The 19,161-nt window shown below is 47.3% G+C and overlaps 1 protein-coding gene across 1 annotated transcript; it reads right to left on the bottom strand.

Annotated features, from left to right (window-relative positions):
• ZNF333 (zinc finger protein 333) lies at positions 1-18,488 on the bottom strand. Its single transcript, XM_081285417.1, has 11 exons — positions 18,352-18,488; positions 15,958-16,001; positions 14,499-14,622; positions 11,141-11,223; positions 7,608-7,695; positions 4,702-4,791; positions 4,269-4,348; positions 3,372-3,498; positions 2,872-2,967; positions 2,264-2,325; positions 1-1,628 (listed from the first exon to the last, which is right to left on the bottom strand). Exons 2-11 carry the CDS (start codon positions 15,958-15,960, stop codon positions 597-599), a joined length of 1,785 nt encoding a protein of 594 aa, XP_081141543.1. The 5' UTR covers positions 15,961-16,001; positions 18,352-18,488; the 3' UTR covers positions 1-596.
• Positions 18,489-19,161: the final 673 nt, after the last annotated feature.

Below are 19,161 nucleotides of genomic sequence, written 5' to 3'. Positions count from 1 at the left end.
CAGCGCCTCCGGCAAAGGCTGCAGTCTATTAACAGCAAGCTCTAAGGGCGAGTGGCTCTCGGGGGGCACAGGGCTGAATAGACATCACTAGGGGAAAAGGGCCAGTTTATAAAAGTAACAATTCACAGGAAATGCACAAAATGTGAAAAGCTTTCTTTAATTCCATTGCTTCAAAATATACACATACACTTAAAAACTGATGGAATTATTCAGTTCTCCATCACCATCGTGGGGAGTATACCATACCTCTCTCAGTAAATGTCCGATTAGAAATCAATATTTATAAGTGTGTTTACACAAATAATATGCTTGATCCAGTGGGCTAATGTAGAACTTAATACATTAATTTCAACCACCCATGAAGTGTTTATATAAACGGACATGATGAATGTGTCAGTTAGGGATTTGTGGTGAAATAAACATACACACCCCCATTCACTCCTATTCTTTCCTCAAAAACACTTTCTTGTGTTAGTAAGAAAGCATTCTTTTCATGTAAGAAGAAATAAACAGGCCAGGGCTGGTTTCACCTGCTGGACGTGAAAACATGAGACACATGCTAACAAGTATTCTAAGAACAATGGCAGCCCAAATGTTTACACTTCTACAAACCCACAGCTAACTGACGAGGGGCCACTGTAGGAGTGAGACGCTGACAAAGGCAAGCCACCTTTCCTGATGTTCTCTCTGCCACTGTGGGTCCTTTTGTGTACAGCAAGTGAGGAGCTGTGCCTGAAGGCTTTCTCACACTGATTGCATTGGTAGGGTCTCCCCGAGGTGTGGGTTCTCACGTGCACAATGAGGTGTGAAGACTGGCCGAAGGCTCGCCCACACTCCTGGCATGCATAGGGCTTCTTGCCGCTATGAGTCCTCGCATGTTTCCTGAGGGACGAGGGCTCACTAAAGGCTCGTCCACACTCCTGGCACTGGTAGGGCTTCTCTCCGGTGTGAGTCCGCATGTGACTCTTAAGGGTGGACAGACGACTCAAGACCTGACCGCAGGTCACACACTCATACAGCTTCTCCCCCGTGTGGATTCTCTTGTGCACGTTCAGGTGTGTGCTGGTCCTGAAGGGCTTCCCACACTGGGTGCACTCGTAGGGTTTCTCTCTGGTGTGGGTCCGCAGGTGCGTCTTCAAGGACGAGTGTTCCCTGAAGGCTTTCCCACACTGGCTGCACGGGAAGGGCTTCTCTCCAGTGTGAGTTCTCACATGGCTCCGGAGAGATGAGGGCTGGTTGAAGGCTTTCCCACAGTCCTTGCATGCATAGGGCTTCTCTCCTGTGTGGTTTCTCTGGTGCAGAATCAGGTTGAAGTTCCTGGTGAAGGTTTTCCCACACTGACTGCATTCAAAGGGCTTCTCTCCAGTGTGAGTTCTCAGGTGTCTCCGCAGATTCGAGGAATACTTGAAGGCCTGTCCACATTCTTGGCACTGGAAGAATTTCTCTGCAGTATGAGTCTTCTCGTGCCTGAGAAGGTCAGAGCTGTAGCGGAAGGACTTTTCACACTGGTCACATGCATAAGTCTTATCCATGCTGCGGAGTTTTTCAGGTGTGATTAGGTGAGTGTTCTGGAAGAAGGACTTCCTGCTCTCTTGACATTCATGGGGGGCCTCTCCAGCAGAAACTGCCTGAAATATTGGTTCAATAGTATTAAAGGGTTTCCCTGGCTCATTATAATCATAGAGATCTTCTCCAGGCTGAGGTTGTTCCTGTCGGTTAAGGAAAACGTGAAGACAAAGGCTTTATCACACTCAGAGATCGTGTTCCCCATGTAAGTTGAATTCAGGAGAAACTCAGTCCTACATCTACTCAGAGTTCCCTCGAGAGGCACAGGGTGGACACTCTCCACCAGAGCTCTTTTCATTACTTTCCTGGGGCTTCTTAGATCAGAGGTTTTCTGAATTATTTAAGCAAAATTAAGTTTTAAACACTCAATACCTGCATTCAATCTGTGAAAATGATTACTGATGGAAAGATATAAGGGTTTTTTACAGTACTGGAGATGGAAACCTGGGCCTCTCAAATGCTAAGCCCATGTTCTACCATTGAGCTAACCCCAGCCCCAAGACAAAAGTTTTACTATACATTAGAGTTTTACCCCAATTCATGACATTCACTGTCTCAAAAAAAAACTACTACATCCTGGGAAAATGCCCTTTGCCACCAATCTCTCTGGGCTCTTCCACTGCTTTTCTACCCTATAGCAACAACCACAGACTTGTCCTTCTATAGAGGTCTAAGAGTAATCCCTTGTGAATCTTACCTGTTTTGTGCCAACAGAAATATCTTGGCTAGGAATTGATTCTTGGGGTTGAAGTTGAGGTTCTGAAATGAATTAGGTAATAAAGAAATTAAAGGCACAGAGAAAGAAACTCTGGGATAAAGATAACCAAAAAAGCATAAAAAGGCTAGTTATGTTTTTTTTTTTCAATACTGATCCCACACATAGGAAGACTATTGCAAAGAGGAAGAATGTATCAGAGAGCCAAGAAAAATTACTGAAGTCATTTGACTATGTGCAGAGTTATGTAATCACAGAACAAGGGATAAGAATCATAGACAATTTTCTGAGAAAAGATTCCATGAAGACTGGGGCTGATATTGAAGGGAAATATTAGTAAGAATGTACAGTAGGAGGTATGGATAAAATACATGCATAAAAATAGTAAATGTGAAGAGGAGGAGGGACAAATATTTCTATCAAATCAGAGGAAAGTATTAAAGATAAAGAGGAAAGGTTGATTTTCTAAAGGAGCTCAACCTAACATCCCTCTCATTCAAGGCACTGAGAATGTCCCCTGTTGACAATTTCCAACTCTCATGCCCCTTTTCCTCCCAGAGCTGGTGCTCACCAGGTCTGCCTGGACTCACCTAAACAGGTCTCTGGGAAGACTCCTCTCTCAGGGCTCCACAGCTCCTCTCTTTGCTCCCAGGGGGACAACGTACTGGGTTTGCCTAGTTCATCTCCTGCGTGTGGGAAAGAAGGTGCCCAGTGTGGGAAGACCATGCCCTACCATGACCCAGATGTAGACTGACATCCCAAAGTCCTTGAGGTTCTAGAGATTCATGCCTGAATCCTGAGGGACACAGCAAAGTTCTTCCACTAAGGAGTTAAATTTAACCCTCCACACTGGGACATAGAGGACACCAGAGCTCCCTGGTCCACACAACCCAGGGCCTGGCTCAGAGATATTTAAAAATCCTGGAATCTTTTGATCATGGAGAGACAAGAAGAGAACAGACATTCACTTCCATGGGGAGGCCACTGGAAGCATCACGAGAATGGCCTGGCCTATTTGCCTCCTGATCTCCCAAACACAGTTTCTAGAACCCATGGTGGCTGCGTGAGGAGGCAACAAAGCCAGACTTACCCAAGAAGGCCAGGTTCCTATAGTTTTCCAGCATCACATCTCTGTACAAGCTTCTCTGAGCAGAGTCCAGGAAAACCCACTCTTCTGCTGTGAACACGACCGCCACATCCGCAAAAGTCACTGGTTCCTAAAACACACACCCATTCTAGCTCAGCCAGGAATAACCCCCTCTCCCACCCAGTCTCAACAGGATGATGGGGCTGGTCGGCCTGGGAATGGGAGACATCAACCATAGGGTCTTCAGATCGGGCTCTGAGGTCTCCAGTATCTGCCCCTCAGCTCAGGCCTCAAAACTAGAACTCTGAGGGGGTAGAGTGCAGCTTAGGGGCGCACCATGTATTTAGTATGCACAAGGCCCTGGGTTCCAGCCTCAGCCCCAAAAGCAAAAATAAGAGAGTAAGAGAGGGGGAGGGAGGGACAGAGAGAGACAGAGAGAGACACAGAGAGACTTAAAACTCTTGTGTATCTACTCGCCACTCCATAACTAACAGCAGCATGAGGTTATGCCCCTTGCCAAAGACCTCTACTTCATGAAAGGATGCCTCTCTCCATGACCAGCCAAGAAGCCTTGCAGATTTACCCTCTCCCAGCTCCAGGGCCCAGCAGACCTGAGCATGTTGCAGGCCAGAGAGAAATATCTTATAAATGACTAAACCCTATGTCCACTGAGACCACAAAGGCCGTGAAGCAAGGACAGCTCTGGCTTTTCCCTCCTGGTGCTCAGCAGCCTGTGGAGGGTCTAAATGAGGGTGTGGAACTGTTTCCTGGGCTGCCCCCTACCCAGGGCAAAGGCCTGGCTCCTGGTGGCTGTGGGGTGAAGGCCCAGGAGGTCCATGAAGGGGGCAAGTCCTTCTCCAGCACCACAGTGTTCATTTGAAGAAAGACTTTCTTACTCACCTGGGAACAGGTGGTCAGCCACCCAGGAGCCATAGCATCTTCCTCTTCCTGGAGCCAGGCAGGATCCTGAGCAGGCAGAGCTGGGGGAGAATAGCCGAGGCATGAGGGTCAGGGCCTGGCCATGTCCCTATGCCATCCTCTGCTCTGAGGGGCTAATCCTGCCCCCAGAAAGCCCAGGAAGGGGAATGATAAACCACCACCACCCTGTAACTCTGGCTGAGGAGGGCGTGCCCTTCTACCCACCTTCACATGGACACCAGCCCTCCCTCTGGCCTGCAAAGGATGAGCAGACAGCTCCGGGCAGCCCTCGTCTCCTGCACCCCACCTGTCCCTCCTGATGGGACCTTCCCCCTCACTGTGTAAACCTGTGCCATGGCCAATCCCTGTATTAGTGTCATCCCAGTAACAAAATACCACAAATTGAGTGGCTTACAGCTACCAAAATGAGTCTGGGGTAGTGGCTCAATGGCAGAGCACTTGCCTCGCACACGTGAGGCACACTGGGTTCCATCCTTAGCACCACCTAAAAATAAACAAAATAAAGATGTTGTGGTCAAGTATAACTAAAAAAAATATTTTCTAAAAAACACACCAAAATGTCTTCTCTCACAGTTGTGGAAGCTAAGGTCCAAATCCAGGAGGCAGCAGGGCCACACCCTCTGAAATGCTTGCCTCCTCCTCCTCTGGTGGCAGCTGTGCACCTTGGTGTTCCCCGGCGTACACAAGCGCCCTCCGGTGTCCACCTCATCCTCACATAGCCTTCTCCTGTGCCTTCACCTGGCATCTCTCTCTCCTTACAAGGACACTGGTCACACTGCATCAGGGTCCACCCTCATGACCTCATCTTCCCTTGAATACATCTGCAGAGGTCACATGCCCAGGTGCTGGAGGTTATGACTTCAATGGATCTTCTTTTGGGGACACAATTGAGCCATAACACCCCGCTTTTCCCCCTGGCTACTTTTTAATTTTTACTCTCTGTAGTAGGCTATCACACTTCTGCACCCATTTCTTCACCTCCTGTTTCCTTCCCACCACACCAGGGACTAACTGAGCAAGAATTACAGGTGGCCTCCACACAGTGGGGATCCAGTTAACATGTGGACTCACCCCATCCCTGTCTTGCTGCCACCCTCCAGGGCTCTGGTGACCACAGCCCAGCCTCCTCCTTGATCTCTTGTATCAGGCTGGAGGCTTCCACAGGTTAAAGACCTTCTTCTCAACTCCCTCAGAGCTTTGCTCAGGGGGCAGCCTCACCCATCCTCTGGATGTTGATCCCATCACCAGGTTCACTATTACCCAGGCTGTGCGCCCAGCCAGCAGCTCAATCCTCCTCACTTATCTGAGGAAACTCCAGTGAAACATTCAAACCGAGGGCCAGAGGACAGGCCTCAAGCCAGAGCGACTATCATCAGGCCTGGAAATCCCAGAATTGCCTGGCTAGGCTTTGAATTTGGCCTTGACCTATGACCTCTTTGTTCCCTCCAGTTTCCCACCTTTGAGATAGGAATGTCACTTGTGCCTGGCCCACCTCTATATTTTGGGAGCATACAACCTGTTTTCTGGTTTCACAGTCACAGATGGACGGATCACACCTCGAGTCCCATTCATAGCTGACTTAGAGCATGTACCTGATGAGATGTGGACTTTTTTGAGTGATACTTGGATGAGATTTCACACTTAGGTTCTTGTTGGAATTGGTTAAAACTCAGGATGATGGGATCATGTGGAGGTAACCTGAATGTATGACTGAAAGTCAGCATCAAACTTAGGAGGACTGTGGTTGAGAAGCCCTATTCTAAGATTCTATTTATGTGGTTTATTATTTTTATTTTATATTATTCTGGAGGGGGATGGGGCCTCACTATGTTTCTCACATCCTGAACTCCTAGACTCAAGCAATGCTCCTACCTCCCCTAAATCCCTTCCCTAGAAGCTGCAACCACAGGTGCACACACCACCTCCAGCCCTGGTTTAAGTTTGAACATCTGTCTTTTCCCAGAATTCCTCCCTGCACCCCAAGATGAAGTCCTTGCATTGTGCTTCCATTGTGTTCTAATCTTCATTTAAAAAAAAAAAAAAAAACCCTACAGCCATCTAGGCTGTGAGCTCCATGGAGTGAAGGGTCAATGTTTCTTTGTTATTTCCTGGCTCCCACCTCACCACAGGACCAAGTCATACCCTTTAAAGAATTAACAAGGAAGGCTGGGGTGTCCTTCAGTAGTAGAGTGTTTTGAAATCCCGGGTCCATCCCAGAACCATGAAGGAAGGGAGAGGAGGAGGGAGGGCCGGGGAGGGAGGGGAGGAGGTAGAGTCCAGCCCAAAAGACTTAACCACAGATAAACTGAAGAGCAACACAGAATTACACCTGTCCAAACACAAGAGGGGATGATATTGGTAAGAAACAAACTTCATTTTTCTCACTAGTAGGCAGACAAAAAGAAACCAATACCTTTCTATTAATGCTAAGATGTTATTTGTCTACTTGAATTAATATACTTTATTCATTTCTCAGAAGATGCGGTTTTTAATCTCTTTTTTAAAAGCTCAGATCATTAAAATATAGATCATTTCTAGTAAATTCAATCATAATTTTCAAAATTAGCACAAATTGTATAGTCAAGAATTAATGGTGTTCAAACTACTCTTGATAAATTGCTTATACAGAAATATTACTTTTTATGTTACAAGGAGAATAATTTTATGCTTCCCAGTCTGGGCCCTCTCTTTTATTTTAAATTGTTTTTGTTATTATTGTTATTGCTCTTGTTGTTGTGTCGTTTAACTGAGAAATAGAAATCATATGTGTTTATGGTGTAATGATGTTTTGAAACAAGCATACACTGTGGAATCGCTAAATCAACATGATTAATATATGCTTGGCCTCACATAATTATGCTCCTGCTATCTCATTACAGAAAAAAGAACAAAGGGTCCCACCCCACAATCTTAGCAAGTAACTCCCTCTGGAACACTCAGATAATGAGACAGCTTCACGGTCTCTCCTCTAACCATGGCAGTGCCTACACTCAAGAAATGGAGGTGGAGGGCTGGGAATGTGGCTCAAGCGGTAGCGCTCGCCTGGCATGCGTGCGGCCTGGGTTCAATCCTCAGCACCACATACAAACAAAGATGTTGTGTCTGCCGAAAACTGAAAAATGAATATTAAAATTCTCTCTCTCTCTCTTTCTCTCTCTCTCTCTCTCTCTCTCTCTCTCTCTCTCTCTCTCTCTCTCTTAAAAAAAAAAAAAGAAATGGAGGTGGAATGGGTCACAAGCTCCTGGACAAAACAGAACACTGAGGCCCTGCAGCCACATGTACCATACATCACTCACTCACCAGAAGCCCTGGCCACCCAAGGGTTGGGGAGACCCAGCGTGGGCACCGGCGTCACCACCCTCTGAGTCTGCAAGGCCACCTGCAGTCCCTGGACAGAGGGACAGGGTCAGAGATTAGTCACACAGCCAGGGGGAACTGCTCACACCCATTCACCCTAACTGAGCTTGTGTGGTTGGCCCTGCCCCAGGGAATGTGTGACCAGAGAGGTAGACACCCCTTTACCTTGTCAAGATACACCTAACTCTGAATACAAAGCTAATCACTGTGATAACATGTCATGCCAAAATGATATGCAGAGAGATGCCCCCCTCAGGGAAGCAGCCTCCTGCAGGGAGGAAAACACTAGAACAGAAGGGGCTCTAGCGAATGCTCCAGTGAACAGCCAGCAGGTTGAGGGGCAGAGACGGGTGCAGGGGACCTGAGGGCAGTTAGCAGTTATTCCTGGAAGGAAGACCTGACACGTGCTGTGGTTGGATGCAGTTTGTCCCCCAAAGCTTCCTGGGTGGGCGCTCAGTCCTCGGTGTGGTGATGTTGGGACCTCTAAGAGGTAGGGCTTAGTGCAAGGTAATTAGGTCGCTGGGGTGATGACTCTGGAAGGGATTAATGTAGTTCTCACGGGTCCCCAGCTAGTTCCCAAGAGAATGGACCATCATAAAAGAGCAAGAGTGACCCCTGAATCTCTCTCTGGTTGTCTGTTTCATCATGTGATCTCCCCGACTTGCACACATCTCCCTCTTGACACCATCTACCACAAGGCCCTCCCCAGAGGCCAAACAGATGGGACCACCCAATTTTGGACTTTCAGCCACTTCAACTGTAAGCTATAAAAAACTTTTTTTTTAACAAAGTACCCAGTGCCTAGTATTTGGTTATGGTGAAATAGAACGTGTGGGAGAAAGGATTTGAACTCTTCTTTACTGGCAGTTGCCCCCTCAAGGGGAGCAAGAAAGATGTCCCGCCTAACTTGCATTTCTAAGAGACCCCTCTGGTCTCAGTGTCCAAGGGAGGGTCTAGGAGCCTGTTGGGAGTGGTCCCTCAGTGGAGAACCGATGGTGGCCCTAGGCAGGGTGACAGCAGTGAAGCACTGGAGGTGGGTTATACTGTGTCAGTAAAGCAGGCAGGACGAGGTGGCAGCTGGGAGATGGGAGGCCCTTGTAGCATGGACCTGAAGAGAGGTGGTGAGGCAGGGGCAGGTGGGAGGAAGACCTTTGCTTGGAGCAGTGCTCAGGATGTGGCTTACCGTGTCCCTCTCCTCTGCTCACTCTGCTGCAGTAAGGAAACGCAGGGACCTAAGCCAAGCACTCTTCACCAACCTCAGACCATGGAACCCACACATTCCTACAGGTACCAGGTCTTGGAAGGGGTAGGGGATTGGGTGGAAGAAAGGCCACAGGAAGAAAGGCTAGAGCAGACAAGACAGGGCCCAGGGTCCAGCTGCTCTTCCCTCCCCCAGGATTCTATCCCTGCCCAGAAGCACTTTTCCCCCAGGAGACATGGCCACAGAGCTGCCAGATGACTGGGAGAAGGCTGGGTGGTACCCAGAAGAGACAAGAAGAACCAGTCAAAGGGTCAGAACCATCAGCCAGTGGCAGTTGTGTGGCCTCAGGCTGTGAAGAAGGCTGCGGTCCTGCTGTTAGGCCTGGGCTTGACTCCCAGCTCCAAAGCCACTCTGCCACCTATGGGCTGCATACCTCCAGGGATGCACTGCTCAGTGTCCCTGGGTGGACCTCCTCTGCCCTCTCAGAGCATCCTGAAACCACCTATTTCCTGGGATTCTGATGCAGCAGAAGCCCCTCCCATCCCTCAGTACTGGGGATCTTGTGGGGCTGGGCCAAGCAGAAAGATCCATGGAAGATGCTAGAACTCTGTACTCAAAGGACAAAATCCACAGAACCTCGAGAGGAGCCCCCAGCTGTCAGGGTTCCCTCTCCCTCCTTCACTCTCAAGCTCCATCAGTGACCACAGACAAGAGGTGATGGAGCCCAGGCCGTTTTTCCCCAACACCTGTCCACTCATTTCTTCACGCAACAAGCACGAATGGGGACTCTGATGACATGCAGAACCTCTGTAATGGGGCTTACTGCAATGACACAGCCAGAGAGGTCCCTTCAATCCAGCAGCTCAAATAAGGCATTTTGGGGTCTCAAGTTTTCAAAAACTATGTACCTGTCCCAGGCAGCCTCTGGAAGATGTTCTCAACCAAAATAAGTAGAAACCAGGGACAAAGAGGGTGCAGGGAGGGAAGGGTGTCGACTACCGGGACCTGTCACAGCCAGGCAGAGCAAGGGTTTCAGCTGCTCGGCAGCCCACACCAGGCTACCCAGGATGGAGGATTCTCCATGCTCCAGAAGGTTCCCCATCAAAGGAAGAGAGCATGGTTCTCTACAACCCAGGCCATCCCACCCTGTCCATGGGGATGGACGTCTCTGACACGGATGCAGACACTAACCCATGGCAAAGAGACGGGGTGCAGATTGAGGGATTCTGGGTACCTCACTGTCTCTGGGACAAGCAGGCCCATCTTGGGTTGGGGCTCTGACGCAGCAGAAGCCCCTTCCATCCTACAGGCAGTGCACACTACTGAGGTGCGAGGCCAGGCTCTGGGCTCCACTCTACCCCAACCCAACCCTAACTCTTGCCAACTCCCAAGAATGGGAACCCAGGCTTTGGGGGTGGGGAGGCCTGTCATGTGAGGAAGAAGGAACTCAGAGCCCAAGTGGGGAACAAGCGGACTCTCTGCATTTCCTATGACAATAATGTGTAGGCCAGTTCTGAGGGCTTCCCCACACAAAGGGGCACCTTCCAGGAAGGATTCTAAAGGATCCCAACAACTTTCCAACATTCTTTAAAATCAAAGTGGCCTCTCCTTCGCCAGGTCTCTCGTCAAATCCAGGTTACATGTCCCCCAGAAACCCCTCCTGCACTGGTTAAACTCACTGGTCCCTTCTCTCTAGGTGGAGGCTGCTCCCAGCAAGAGGTGAGTGACAGCAAAGAGTTTGCCAGCAGCCCAGACAGAACCAGGGATCCTCCCAGTAGGGAGCACATTTTCAGGATTTTCGAGACAGGCCTGGTTTAGAGGGCTTGAGTTCTTTTCAACCAAATATCTGCTCCACCGAAGGGCTCTCTCCTGCTCATGGTTTTCAGGGGGCTTCTACACCTGGCCACATTTTCCTGATCATTGTTGAGAAGTAGATCATACCATGTATAATATGTATAATATGTCAAAACACATTCTCCTGTCATGTATTACCAAAAAGAATAAAAATTTTTAAAAAGAGAGAAGTAATCACATCTTATACACTCAATGTCTGACTCACTGATGGAAATGTGCACTTGAGAGAAACTTCTAGAAAGAACATTGAGTGACAGCAGGGATTTGCCCAAATTCAAAAGTCATATCTCCCCTCTGATGCTGCTTCCCTTTGAGGAGATTCCCCAGCCTCAAATGTCTCCTGGTTCTGGTGCTGTTTTTCCAGTTCACAGATTCCTAACTTTGCTGCAAAAGGGAGCTAGAGATAATCCAGGAATCTTACCATCTGTGTATCACTGGGTGATATGTCTTCCAAAATACCCTGCAGAGACGCTGACTCTTTAGATTTGCATTGAGACCCCCAGTCTAAAATGAATTGGGAAAAAAATACTTTCAGAAAGAAGTGGTGATATAAATGGAAAAATTTATAGTCAACCCTATATATACCTATGCATACACACACACACACACACACACACACACACACACACCATATCTATACAGGGTTGGTATCCAGGTCTACCCTTAGATACCAAGATCTAAAGTTAATCAAATCCCTTATACAAAATGGTGCACTATTTGTGTAGAAAATTTATAATACCCAATAGGGCCGGGCATGGTGGTGCACTAACTGAGGGCTTCCCCACACAAAGGGGCTGCTGTAATCCCAGGAGTTCAGGAGGCTAAGGCAGAAGAATCACAAGTTTAAAGCCTCAGCAACTTAGCAAGGCCCTAAGTAAGCAATTCAGTGAGACCCTGTCTCTAAATAAAATACAAAAAGCCTAGGAATGTGGTTTAGTAGTTGAGTGCCCCTGGGCTCAATCCCTGGTACCAAATATAATAACAATAACACCCAATAGAATGTACATGCTACATAAATAGTTGTTCTCCTCTAGAGAGTAATGACAAGAAACAAGTCTGCATGTACATCTGTATGTACTGTAGGTCTGTGTTTACAAAGTACAGATGCAATTTTTTCCAAATATTTTGTGTTTATGGTTCATTAAATTTACAGATGCAGAATCCTTGGATTAAGAGGGCTAGAGAGAGAGAGAGAGAACATATATGTATATATTTGTAGGTTTTTTTTATTTTCATGTTGAGCCTAAACTTGGGAGGATACTGAAAGAGAAAAAGGCATCCACAAGTAGGGTCGTGTGAGGAACTTAAGCAGTCAACAGACTGAGGGGGAAATGAAGGGTGATTCCCCAGTTGAAGATTCTATGAGGATTGCGACATATTTCCAAAGAAGAGTGTTACTAGAAAACCAAGTAAGAAGCAACTAGTCAAGAACACACACAGTGCTGGGCGCACAGCTCAGTGGCAGAGCACTTGCCTGGCACACACAAGGTCCTGGGTTTATCTCCAGTTTTGAAGAAAAAAGGACACACTTGGAAGTGTTAAGTTTAAAGAGGAACTGAGCAACAATGGTGGCTAAGAACGGGAGACATCAGAACCACCACGACCACAGTGGGAAAGCAGAGCAGTGGGACAGCTCCTCCAAACATCCAAAGTGGGCCTCCCAGATGACCCAGCAATCCCACTCCTGAGTGCAGACCCAAGACAACTAACATCTGGGGCAGAAACGCTCACTACAGCATTTTGCGTAACAGTCATGCCATAGTTTGAATGTGCTCTGAATGTCCCCAGGGTTCAGGTCTTGCAATCTGGTCACTTGTGTGGCAACATTGAGGGGGCAGAACCTTAAGAGGTGGGGTCTAGAGGAAGATATTTAGGTCATAGAGGCTCCACCCTCATGAATGTATTATTGCTGGTCTTATGGAGTAGACTGGGTCTCTCGAGAGCAGATGGTTATAAAGCAAGGCCACCTTATATGCCTGTCCCTTCTGCACACAGCAGTTTCCCTTCCTACTTTGCCATGTTGTGATATGGCTAAGGAGGCCCTCACCAGGACACATAGTGCCGGGGATACAGCTCTTTGTACTTCCATGATCTTTGAACTTCCCTGCCACTGGGACTGTGAGCCAAATAAACCTCTTTTCTTTTTATATTACCCAGCATTAAGTATTTTGTCATAGCAAAATTAAATGGACTAAGCCAAGCCAAAAAATGGAAGTACCCATCAACTGATTCATGAACAAACAAAACAAACATATCTGTACAATGGAATATTATTCTGCCTTAAAAAGGAATAAAGTTCTGATTCTTGCTACATTATGGATGAATCTTTAAATCTATGCTAAATGAAAGAAGACAGATAACAAACGCTACATACAGAATTACATAATTTCATTTATATGAAATGTCCAAAATAGGAACATCCATAGAGATAGAAAGTAGATAATGGTTGCCAGGGGCTGGTGGTGGGGGTGGTAATTGCTAATGGAGACAAAGTTTCTTTTTAGGGTGATGAAAATGTTCTAGAATTAGATAGTTTATGAATACAGTAAAAGTCAATGAATTATGTATTTTAAAAAATTTTATTGTATGTGAAGTATATCTCAATCTTTTAAGAAAAAGAAATTGGGACATACTTTTCTGAGACCTAAGGAAAGTATTAGAGAAGGGCTCAAAAGTGAAAACAAAAGAGAAGCTAAATGAACTTGAAAAACCTCTCATAATTCTCCTTGGAATAAAGAGCCTTCAAAATTGCCCTCAGACTGACACTTCCCAGGGCACTTACCCTAGCCAGGTGGGTCAGCTCTGCAGCCTGGTACTGACCCCCACCTGGGGTCTGGAGAGCCCCTCATTCTACTACCTTGGCTCTGCTCCTGTCCCCACCAAGGAGGCCAGGTGGGACCTGCACAGTGGAGTCCCTGTGCCTAGAGAGAGGCACATGGCTGAGGGCTGGCAGCTTGCAGAGGGCAACAAATTCATCCAGGCTCAGCTTCAACATGGGCTTCAGGTGGGGAGGCTGACAAGTACGATGGGCAACAGAGTGACCGTGCCCAGCTGTTAGTGCCCTCAGCAGAGCTCTTTCCTCAGCACCCTGCAGCGGGTTGGACATGGTCTGGGGGTGCCCGCGCAGGGTTCATGTGCTACACTCAGTCTTCACTGTGGCGCTGTTGGGAGGACAGGGAACCATACAAATTGGAGCCCAGTGAAAGGCAGGTAGGTCGTTGGGTCTCTTAGAGAAGGTGAGTAGTTCTCAGAGGATGCCCATTAGTTCCCATCCCATAAGAGGGGGTGGTTATAAAAAGAGCAAGCCTGGCCCTGAATCTCGCTGGCTTCCTGTCTCGCCATGTGATTGCATCTGCAGGCACTTCCACCACAGTAATGCCAACTATCAGAGGCTGAATCAATGGGGCCACCAGATCTTGAACTTTCAGTCTCCAAAAGTGTAAGCTGAATACACGCCTCTTCTTTACAAAGTAGCCAGCCTTCAATGTTTTGTGACAGCACAGAAAATGCCCTAATAGTAACCCAAATCACAATCCCCTCTTCTCTGGCCCGAGGCAGAGGCTCCCTAACCCTTATCCAGGGCCAAGTTCAGTGAGGCCCACAGATATCCTCACTAGGGACAGAATGAAGTCAATGCAATAAATGGGGCTTTGTCGATCTCGGGACTCCAGTGGACAATAAACCCCACAAGCCTAACCCACATGCTCGTCCACAGGGCAGACACTGAGGAAGTATCCGGCACACACATGCAGCAAGATACGGTGCGATGCCAGCCTCACCTCTGCAGGCCAAGGTCTGGTAGTTGTCCAGGAACACATATCTGCACAGGTCCCTCCGCACATCGTCCAGCAATGCCCACTCCTGGGAGAGCCCCACGGCCACATCCTCAAAGGTGACAGACTCCTTAAAAAGCACACACGTTCTGGTTCAGCAAAGACCATCCACCACTGAAGGATGAGGAAGTGAACCCCCATGCAACAGGGACATGCAACAGGGAGCTCTCTCTACACCTGGGGGCAGAAAAGCTGGCCTCCCATCACTCTGGGTGGCGGAGGAGGGCACGTTTGGACACACAGACACACCCTCTGTGACACACCTACAACAGCTTCCATGCTGCTGGGGCAGAACTGAGGGCCCGCCTCAGTTACTTTCCTTTCACATTTACACAAACCCTCAAGTGTAAATCTGCTCTCTCGGTAACCCAGCTGACTGGCGATGGCAGGACCTGTTCATCCCAGCTTTGTGGGCTTTTCCTGAACCTTCTTATTTATGGAATCACAAATTTGGGTTTGACCTCTTAATTTGGGTGAAGTCCTAGGATGCCCCCCAATACTTAGAGTATAATACCCCTCTAATATACAGGGGATTCACCCCAAGACCCCCAATGGAGAACTAACACCACAGACAGCACCAAACCTCTATAAAACATGTTCTTTCTTTTGCGTATATACCCCTGATACAGCTTAATTTATAAATTAGGGACAGTGGAAGATCAGCAATAACAATAACAGAACAAGCATGGCATTACACTATACCTCAAAAGTTATGTAAATGTGACTATTTCCACCCCCTCCCCAAATATCTTGACGTACTGTAATCACCCTTCCTCCTGTTGATGAGTGAAACTGAAACCACAAATACAGACCCGTAGACCCCCTGTATCTGAGGGTGGTCTATAGATACAAGGGGTATACTGTAAGAATTTAATAGTCGTTTATACTTGTTAAAATAGGCTTCTTTTGCAACTGAGAAACATCATGGCCCCTTGATCTCCAAATTCCCTAGAGCTGTGCTGTCCATCAGGGCCCTCTGTGATCATGGGATGCCTGCCTGCAGTGTCCAAGATGGCGTGTGCAGCTGCAGCGCACTTGAGGAAGATCACTGCGGTGACTAAGAAACTGGGTCTTTACTTTTACTGAACCTTAACTAACTTCAAGTTAGATTTATACAGCCACATGTATTCTCAGTAATTCTCACAAAGGATGACAGAGATGGCCCTAGAGGAGCCCCTGTGCTGCAAACAGTGCCTTGGGGTGTGTTGAGGGACCCTCCTCCCATAACAGTTCCCTCTAGAGGTCATGCATAAAAAAAATGTCCCCAGGTCCTCTGGGGCAGGAATGAGGGTGCTCCACACTCCCTCTCCCCTTTCTCCCTCAGTTGGGATGGGGAGAAAATAGAGCCCAGAGTACATGGTTATCAGCCCCATCTCAAGCATCCAGATTCCCCCAATCTCCTCACCATGACATCAGCAGCAGGGTTCAAGATCTCAGTAGATGTCCTCCCTGCAATAAAAGACATACTAAGGTGAAAAAAAGTGGGGTGTGAGGGTGGCAGAGGCAGAACACCAAGCAGGGCTTGAGCCAGGGGATCCCACTTGCCTCCAGGAAGGCAGCCAAGCTGAGAATCATTACAGGGAATTTATCACGATAAGCAAGAGTAGGGCCCTAGACCACCTTCCAGACAACAGTCCCTGGTGATTCCTCCTGGCCCTCTCATCTCATGAAGGAATCATGTTTCCTCTTACATGCCTTCTAGTTACCTCTAACAGCCTCTACTTTTCCTTCACTGCTCTTTTCAAGTTGTGGTTTCAAATTTATTTCTTTAGGTGATTTTGCCTGTCCCTCTCCCCAACTGTGATGTAAACCTAATAAGCCTAGATAGACCTGTGCCCACTCTTTTCAAAACTCCACACCCAGCCACCAGCACAGAGCATGATGTGTACCAAGTACTGTTTATGGGTTTACAAACTTTTGCAAAGGACTACGCACCAACTGTCTTAGGAATTATGAGCTATGTAATCTCTGTCATATCTACTTACTATATGCTTGTAGCACAAAAAGAGCCATGGACAACACATCAACAAATGGGTTCCAATAAAACTTTATTTGTATAAACCAGCAGTGGACCATATTTGACCTATGTATGGGCCATAGATTGCTGATCATGTGACACACAAAAAAAACACATCATCTATCAAATTCTCCCAATCCTACTTTCTACACATATCTCAACCTTTCTGATTTTACAGTCATCAACTCCTTTCTATCATCCTGTAGCTTCTGAAATTACTGAGGCTCCTAGATAAACTGTATTCATTCTTGTTCATCTCAAACTCCATACTCAATCCAGGAGCGAATGTTTTGTTTAAATCACAAACATAATTATGTCACTCCCCTCCTTAAAGCTTGGATTCAGCCAGGCAAGGTGGAACAGGCTTGTAATCCCAGTGGCTCAGGAGACTAAGGCAGGAAGATTGCTAGTTCAAAGCCAGCCTCAGGAGATTAGTGAGGCACTTCACAATTCAACAAGACCCTGTCTCTAAATAAAATACAAAAAGGGCTCGTGATGTGGCTCAGTGGTTAAGTGGCCCTGGGTTCAATCCCTGGTTAAAAAAAAAAAAAGAAAAAAGAAAAATTGAATTCAGGGGCTTCCCTATGACTTATAACACAGTGCAAAACTTACTATTACCTTCAGGGAACTGCCCTCTCTAGGATAAAACCTTCAGGGGAACAAGCGCTATATGTATTACCGCAACAATGTTCCCTCTTTACAAGACCAATTCATTGAGGGAACCCCAATGAAAATGTGCTCCAAAAGTCAACACTACTCAAGAATGATTCAGTACAGTAAGTCTGAGAAGCCTTATGCCCACACATGCTCGCAAACACATATGCAAACCCATAAAACAAGATATTAAAAACCAAACAGGAGAATGACTTTAAATGCCTGTTTCAAATATAAAATAAATCACACACTAAATTTCAAGTATCTTTAAGAAACAATGATTCTTTCTAAAAAGGTAAGGAGAGGCATTTATTTCCTTGGCAAATACTTCATTGATAAAACTGAAATCTGATCTTTAATTTTCCTCTAGAGTTAATCTTTCCTCATTTCTCAGTAGAAGTTAGTTTTAATTCCATTATCAAGAAAGACATCCCAACTCAGTTTCAGTTTCTGGTACTAACAGAATTTATCTTGTTTCCAGAGTCCAATATGTTTGGAAGATTTGTAGTTCACAAGTTTGGGGTAAGGACTGTAGCCCACTTGAAAAGAACAGAAAAGAAGAAACAAGAGAAGTGAAGCTAACACATATTAAGCTAAGGGACCACAAATTGACAGTCACCAAAATAAATCCTTTGTCATCTAGTTCATCTCTTCAATTTTTAAATAAAGTCGCTCAAACCAATTTGCACACGTACACCAGACCTAACATTGCAGTTGCAAAGCTAGACAGATTAAATGTCTTATAAGATAAAACCTGAATTACCAATATACAGTTATCTTGCATAACTGAGGCAGAGAAGGGTCCTCTTAATGCACTTTTCCTATAAATCAGGGAGGGCAGGAGAGGGAGAGGGCCGATGTCACCACATTCCTGAGCTGCCAGACCTGGACTGCACTATGGGATTCCTTTTGGACAGAATGACAACCCTGTCTGCCCAGACCTTGAGCAGACCAGGGCGAGCTACGGGGCGAAGGGCTGCGAGGCCCGAGCAGTGCGGGGCTCACCAGGGCCCTCGCGGAGCACAGCGCCTCCAGCCAGGTCTGGGGCTGTCCTTGGCCCTCCGGCCCCTCCCAGCGTCAGCCAAACAGTCCCCTCCCGCCCCGCCCTCCCGAGGGGCCGGGCCGCACCTGCAGACCGGCAGGAGACACTCCCACGGCCGCGCGCCGCGCAGTCCCGCACGGCCACAGCCGCCCGCCGCCGCCGCGCAGTTCCGCTTCCGGTCTCGGGGCAGCCGGGAACGGAAGTGTCAGGACTCCGGCTCTCGAAATCGGAGGCGCTTTAGGAGGCCGCGGAAAGGCTGACGCCTTCCTCAGTCTCCTCAGAGGAGGAGAAATTCCAACTCCCTTCCCCGGGAGTTACGTTAGAACTCTAGAGTAGGATCCGACACGGCCGGGAGGGTGGGGCTGGGGGCGGGCCTACATCTGAGGGATGGGGCTTGGGCGGGGCTTAGGTCCGGCTGCCCGGGATAGGGCGGGGTCTGCTCTTGAGGAGCAGTGTGGGGCGGGGCTTGACTGGTGGGCGGGGATAGGGGCGGGGCTCGCTGACAAGTCAGGAATGTTTAGTACTTAAGTTTCTATCTCCTAACCTAATGCTTTGCCCCTTTGGCTAAATCAGACGCCCCACAAAAACATACCCGTACCTAAGTTTTTGTTTCTAACAAAAATTTTCTAATTTGTATTAAAAGTAGGAGTATATGTTTAATTGCTTCTACATCTTGCTTTTCTCACTAGTAAAAAAATGTGATCTAAGACAATACATGGGAGATCTGGCTCTTGTTTTTAAAAATTACATATTTGTTATGTAAATATATATATATAACAAAAGGTAATATGTTTGTTTTGTAACTATGAAGGAAAAGTTTCAATAGGGTATCTAACTCCATTCCTAAGTTTTCCTCCTCGAAAAACCAGTACCCTAATATTTTTTTATATATGAAA

Source organism: Spermophilus citellus (genome assembly GCF_964194105.1).
Source record: "Spermophilus citellus genome assembly, chromosome: 3".
Classification (NCBI taxonomy): domain Eukaryota; kingdom Metazoa; phylum Chordata; class Mammalia; order Rodentia; family Sciuridae; genus Spermophilus; species Spermophilus citellus.
Note: the sequence above shows the minus strand (reverse complement) of the source record. Positions and strands in the feature narration are given on the sequence as shown.

Excerpts from the sequence above, each read along its gene's own strand:
- ZNF333 (XM_081285417.1), bottom strand. Across the intron at positions 7,696-11,140 it reads CACCCAGTGATACACAGATG|GGACTGCAGGTGGCCTTGCA; the intron begins GTAAGATTCCTG and ends CCCTCTGTCCAG. Across the intron at positions 4,349-4,701 it reads CCAGACTCATTTTGGTAGCT|CTCTGCCTGCTCAGGATCCT; the intron begins GTAAGCCACTCA and ends ATTCTCCCCCAG.